The 6,320-nt window shown below is 35.9% G+C and overlaps 1 protein-coding gene across 1 annotated transcript; it reads right to left on the reverse strand.

Moving 5' to 3' along the window:
* Positions 1-3,269: 3,269 nt before the first annotated feature.
* LOC107957751 (uncharacterized) lies at positions 3,270-4,480 on the reverse strand. Its single transcript, XM_016893322.2, has 2 exons — positions 4,134-4,480; positions 3,270-3,992 (listed from the first exon to the last, which is right to left on the reverse strand). Exons 1-2 carry the CDS (start codon positions 4,359-4,361, stop codon positions 3,555-3,557), a joined length of 666 nt encoding a protein of 221 aa, XP_016748811.1. The 5' UTR covers positions 4,362-4,480; the 3' UTR covers positions 3,270-3,554.
* Between the last annotated feature and the right edge of the window lie 1,840 nt (positions 4,481-6,320).

Consider the following 6,320-nt stretch of genomic DNA (forward strand, 5'->3'; position numbering starts at 1 on the left):
TGGGGTATATTCTAATAAATGTATATATTTTTCCTATTCGTAACTCACTTTCCTATGAACATCGTTATTATTAAAACGTGATGTGCATTATCTTTGCTTAATTGGCCGGGCATTTCAAAGTTGGTTAAATGATATTCTCTTAAAATCGTACGGTTCTTAATTTTATCTCATCAGCTTAAAATGGCATCATCATGGGTCTGTTAAGTAACATCATCAAGAAAAAAAAATCAACTTTGTGATACTTAGTTGAATATTGGCCAGAATTGCGGCAGGAAGGTCTTTTGGTGCACATTCATGCAGCTGAAATTTTTGTTACATGCAAACTAGTCTAGTTCAGTTGTAATTTGTTTTATTGATGTATAAAGACTAGTTAGCTGATTTGTTTATGTTTAGGTACTGATTTGGCTGAAAAATCAGTTTGTTTACTTGTACAAGTTATGTTTTGTAAATTTCAATGTTGTTAGTGGGAGTGGTTACGTATTTGGTATTGTATGTAAGTTAAAAAAGGTTTTTCACTTGACTCATTTTCGAAGGGATTGTTTTTTTTAACTACTTGTTTTGGCTTCTCATTTTTCTTTGTTCTCTGTTTTTCTTTATTTTGAATGGATTGTTTTCTGTTTAAATCGATTCTTTTCTGTTTTAAATCGATTATTTATTGTTTGAATTGATTCATCTTGATTTAAATCGATTCTCTATAGATTAATTCTATTCAAACCCCAAAATACTTTGGCATAAAGCTTACTGAAGTTACAAGTGCAGCAACGCTTATCCCATATCATTATAATGCACCAACATAATCGAGCCTTATAAAAAGGTGTTGTGATATGCCACTTATTATTGGTAGCCATGACAAGTTTGGGAACTCTTTCTTTGCTAAAATTTTCTTGGAAGATAAAAGATTGACCTTCTTAGTTTTGGTCCCTTGGCAAACTGGGAAGATCCACTTGCTTGAAAAATGGGGAAAGGATGCTTTTGTACTTGACTTAGTAAGCAGGTATGTGTTATAAGACTCTTATTATGCATGGTTTGACTGAATAATAGCTCAACCATGAAGTTATGGGTAAATCTTTGATGAAGCACGGTCACTGTCTAATTTGTTTGGTTAAATTAGAAGCTACATTTTTAATCTCTCTTCAGTTCCGCACTTCATCCTTCGCCAAGAACAGATGAAAAACGAGCAGCAAGAAGCATGAAAATGACATGCTTATCCATTCAACAGGAAAACATTACAATTTAAGTCACTAAACATTACCAAATACACAATTAGTCCCACTAACTATATTGTAACTTACAAAACATTGCTTGCACTTAAACAAAAAAAGTCAATCAGTACCTAATCAAATCAGTGCATAATAAATACATTGGTTAAGATCAAATCAAATGAAACTAGAAAGAAACTAAAGCTGAACCAGCATACTTCAATAAGAATCAGCATGCATCATAGTTTCAGCTGCTGCATGGTTGGCCAACTTGTAACAGTTTCATTGTAGGTGCTTCTTTCTTCCAAATCAACAATGGAAAAAAGAATGTATAAGAAAAACAAGGGAAAAAAAAACACTGTTATCTGGATTTGCTGGGCAAAAATTTGGCTTTAGTACATAAATATAACTTTTTAACATCTCATAAAGATGAATCAGGGCTTCATGTTGTAATTGTTGTCACAACTATCTTGTTCTTGGTCTTTTCCCCCTTACATAATGGTTTGTGGATCATTTTCTATGTATTAATTTAAATCTTGTAAAACTTGTTTTCTTTAACTTTCATATGTTTAAAATAGAAATTCACTGTAGATTATACGAGGCTTAAATTGAATGGATAGACAACTAGACACCTCTAAACAATTGGTTCCCTCAAATCAAATCAGAACATAATCATATGAATATCATTTCCACGTGTTATCAAAACCCCATGCTATTAAGTTTATTATCTTGGAAAGTGACCCTGTCCCCTTCAGAATGATTATGGACTGTTTTGTGAATTTTGAGACTTTTTAAGCATGATGGTTGGCAGTTATGTGATGTTAGAGATTCATATTTAGAAAAATATGCCAAATTCTCCGATCACTCAATCGTGACATCGGATCACTTCACTTCTCCTTTTCATTTTGTGGGAAAATCTTCTCAAACTTCAGTTTCTAAACCTATTTCTTAAGTACACGTTCATATTACTGCAACAATCTGGTTAATTTAAGTTTCTAGCTATTTGTAGATGTTTGAGGATTGAAGGTTTAACCGGAGCTTCTCGACTGTAAAAGCTTGGGGTATGATCTTTCATCACCTCTATGGTCATCAGAGCACATTACCTTAATATTGCAAGTTTCGGACTCAAACCGATATCCATCTCTTGAAATCAGATGGCAACATGAGATGCTGTAGTAGTTTACATTTATATAGCAAACATATGAAGAAATACAATCAAATTTTTTGCAAAATCACAGTTATAGAGTCCATCTAAAGCCATAAAATATCAGGAAATTATGTTTCCAAGCATACTCGTTTCGGATACCTTGAGGTAGCTCTGCTAACCAAATTTTATAACCCTGTAACTAATGCTGATGATAACATTTGAACTTCTTTTCCTTATCCATGATGCTTTAGAATATCTGCCTCTATACATGTACCGGTCTTAATTCATCAATTCTTACTTGATGGATTATTTTTATACCATAGAAATTTCTGCAATAGCATTACAACATATCTGATGTAGCTGAATATTGTCAGTGCCAGACCTTGTAGTCGGTATTTATAACTAAGGAAAATAATATAAATATTTTATACGCAACTGCACATCTATGAAGTTATTATAGGGAGAAAAAAAAAGAGAAAAACAAAAACGAGTTAAAACATTGTCTAGCTTGATCTTGCATTTAAATTCAATTCTACACCCACTACAACTGTTCACTCACAATGAAACCAATAAATGCTGCTGAACAGTCTTATGTTATATTAGTTGCACCATAATTTTTTATTAATCTCCGTAACCCTTTCAGGTTTATCCTGTGTAAACATTGAAGACACTCGACTGAAAAAGGAAAAAAAAAAAGAAAAGAACCAAGTCCCTGGGTTTTGGTATGCCATCTAGATTGACATTGAAGTTTCGGGCTGCAATTTCGCTTTTTACAATGAAACAGGCTAAGGATCTGAGACAAGGAGTATACGATAGATATGAATGTATGAAAGAGAAATAGATTGGTTTTAATTGCAAATTGAATTGGTAGAAAATTCAGTGAGCCGCCATTTTCTTACTATAACATCCGATTGCTCAAACAATACTAGAAAATAAACCATTATCATACATATATAATATATTTCTACATCATACAAGTCAGTACTATGTATGTTAGTTTCGGTTCTCTCTATATGACCCTCAGTAGGCTTTTTTTTCATTGGAGATGAAGATGCTTAAATATAAATATATGTATATATATAAAAATCAGCTAAAACCTTTAAAGCACCACTATTTAGCTTTTCAAGACGAATTAAGAAATACAGATTTAATCAACACACGTTGGGGTGAATTTGTTATCCTAAACATAAAAAACTTGATTGTCCTTACTAGCACAAGAGGCTAAGCCCCTGCTTGAATAGTTTCGGAGGGCCTTGGTCTGGTGGGTGCATGAATTTGCAGTTAGGGCATGCAGGTGATGACTTGCAAAGCATCACCAACATGTGGCATCTCATGCACACTGTTGCTACCATCTCTTGCTCTTGCTGATCATTCTCCTCCACTGCCAACCACGAAAGGTTGCGAGTTAATCCTCCCGATGAGTTGATCTTCTTATCAACTGAACCGGCCCTCGTGGGGCCGATGGAGTTGTGCTTGTTGAATAATTGGTGATCTGTTGCATCAACTTTCCTTACTGATGAATCGCATGGTAGGTTTAGCTCAAGGTCTAAGCTCATGTGAACGGGGCTTGGGGGTTCAGGGCTTCTCCTTGGATCCTTTGATGTTCTCGTATGGGTCCTTGTATTGTAAAAGTGTATCTGCCCTGACTGAACATAGAAGAAAGCCAAGCAGTTATAAGGTTATAGCTATTGTTTATGTAACAGTAATACTACTGCTGAATCATATTCTTCTTCTAGTTATATATATATATTATGTATGTATGTATGTATGCATGTATGTCTGTATACCTGAATGTCTAAACATCTTTGCCACTCCAAAGGTAATGGAGTCTCGAGGTGTAGCTCCATATCGAACACCGATTTTATGCTTTTAGCTTTAGATCGCTTCTCAGAAGTTTCTTCATGATCACCTTGTGAATCTTCTTCCAACTTTCTCTTCTTGGAGGAATTGTCGAACTCTGGGATTGTCTTTCCGATCATATCTGAAGGGGAGAGGGGGGCTTGAAAGGAAATCATATAGAAATTAAAAACTACACCGAAGGTAGAGCTATATAGTTTTTAGCTATCTTAGTTTTCTGTCTTTTAAGAGAGAGAGAGAGAGAGAGAGAGAGAGAGATCAAATGGATGAAATGGTTTAGGTGGTTATATAGGCTAAAATTTGGGGTGTTAAGGGCAAAGTATAACTGCAGGGCAAAGCTTTTCGATTGAAGAAATTAACCAAAAGGAAGGGCCTACCTATGCATGACGTGCATTCCAAGTTGGCTCTTCAATTAACTACGCTACTTCAACCCAAGTTGCTGCTATTCAAAGCTTAGATGTGAAGTTCTAACCAACCTCTCTCTTTAGTCAATTATATATAAATTTCACCTGATCTTGATGGCTCCTTAATTAAACCCCTATTAATTCCAAACTAAATTACAACCGTAAATGTGTTTTGGGTACATCATATTCACGAATTTGTTACTATTGTGACTAATTGCGATGAATAAAAACAAGGTAAAAGAATAAGGATTATAGTATCATGTTGCGGCAGCGATCCAATCCCGATATATCCTTGGTGTGGGGATTCAACTTTTTGAGGCCATATTAGAGAGTGAGGCAAGGGAAAAAGTTATCTAGTTGTGGGTACTTAAGAAAGGCGGTGAGAGGTGTGGAAGAGGGAGCTAGGGACATTAAATGAGAAGAGTGTGTAAACAGTTGAAAGGGGAGGAACTTAGTCTTGAATGCCAATGGGATCTTTAATAACATATAATAACTTCAACTTCCACAATTGGGTCACTCAAAGAACTACAACTTTTAAAGCTTTCAACACCCACCTTTTTCCATTTCAAACAAATCCCCATATCAATTCAAAGTTCTTGTTAAGAAATGGCTTAAAATTGGTAGTGGATTGTTGTTGTTGGTAGTGGGTTGTTGGTGGTAGTGGATTAGTGGATGGTTGTTGGTGTCCATTTTCAACCACAAATCTTTGCCAAAGTTTTGGACAATTATGTCCTTGAACTCTCTTATAAATAGAGAGGTTCATTAGCCATATTAATCATCCCAAACCAAGAGAGAGCAAAGCTTGTTCTTTGAAAGCTAGGATTTTAGCTTTCGGGTTTTCTATAGGGGTTGAGAGTTGTGAGGTTCTCGGGTTGTGTCTTGAGTGTAAAACACTTGTAATCTTCATCTTGTTATAGTGAAATTTCTTTTCGCCTCTGCCCGTGGACGTAGGCATTAAAGCCGAACCACGTAAATCCTTGTGTTCACTTTATTTTTCGTTCCGGTCAATTTACTTGTAGTCATATCGGAGTTCTCGAATCGATCCTTTCCGCAACAAATTGGTACCAGAGCGTAGTTGAAGGAGTGATAATATTTTCTGAATTGCCCTGTGACTGCAGCTTTGTCTGATCTTTCACATCAGGAAGAAAATATTATCATTCATTCAAAGGTTCCAAATTATGGCTACAAGTGTTTCATCGACTAAGTATGATGTCGAGAAATTTACCGGGAAAAATAGTTTCAGTTTATGGCGCATCAAGATGCGGGCAGTGCTGGTTCAACAAGGATTGCTAAAAGCATTGTCTGGTAAAGATAAATTACCAAGCACGCTTTCGGAAGAGCAAAAGGATGACATGCTAGAAAGAGCACATAGTGCTATTCTGCTATGTCTAGGAGATGAAGTGCTACGAGAAGTAGCGGATGAGAAAACCGCGTCCGGTTTGTGGCTCCGGTTAGAGAGCAAGTACATGACGAAGTCATTGACGAACCGGCTCTACCTCAAGCAAAGACTCTATGCCCTGAAGATGGAGGAAGGTACACCTGTTTCCCAGCACCTGGATAAATTCAATTCCATTATCATGGATTTGAATAATATCGATAACAAAATCGATGATGAGGACCAAGCAATAATTGTTTTGTGTTCTTTGCCTCCCTCGTATGAGAATTTTGTTGATACAATGATGTACGGTCGTGATGACCTGACTCTAGAGGAGG

The sequence above is a fragment of the Gossypium hirsutum genome, chromosome A05 (genome assembly GCF_007990345.1).
Source record: "Gossypium hirsutum isolate 1008001.06 chromosome A05, Gossypium_hirsutum_v2.1, whole genome shotgun sequence".
In the NCBI taxonomy this organism is placed as follows: domain Eukaryota; kingdom Viridiplantae; phylum Streptophyta; class Magnoliopsida; order Malvales; family Malvaceae; genus Gossypium; species Gossypium hirsutum.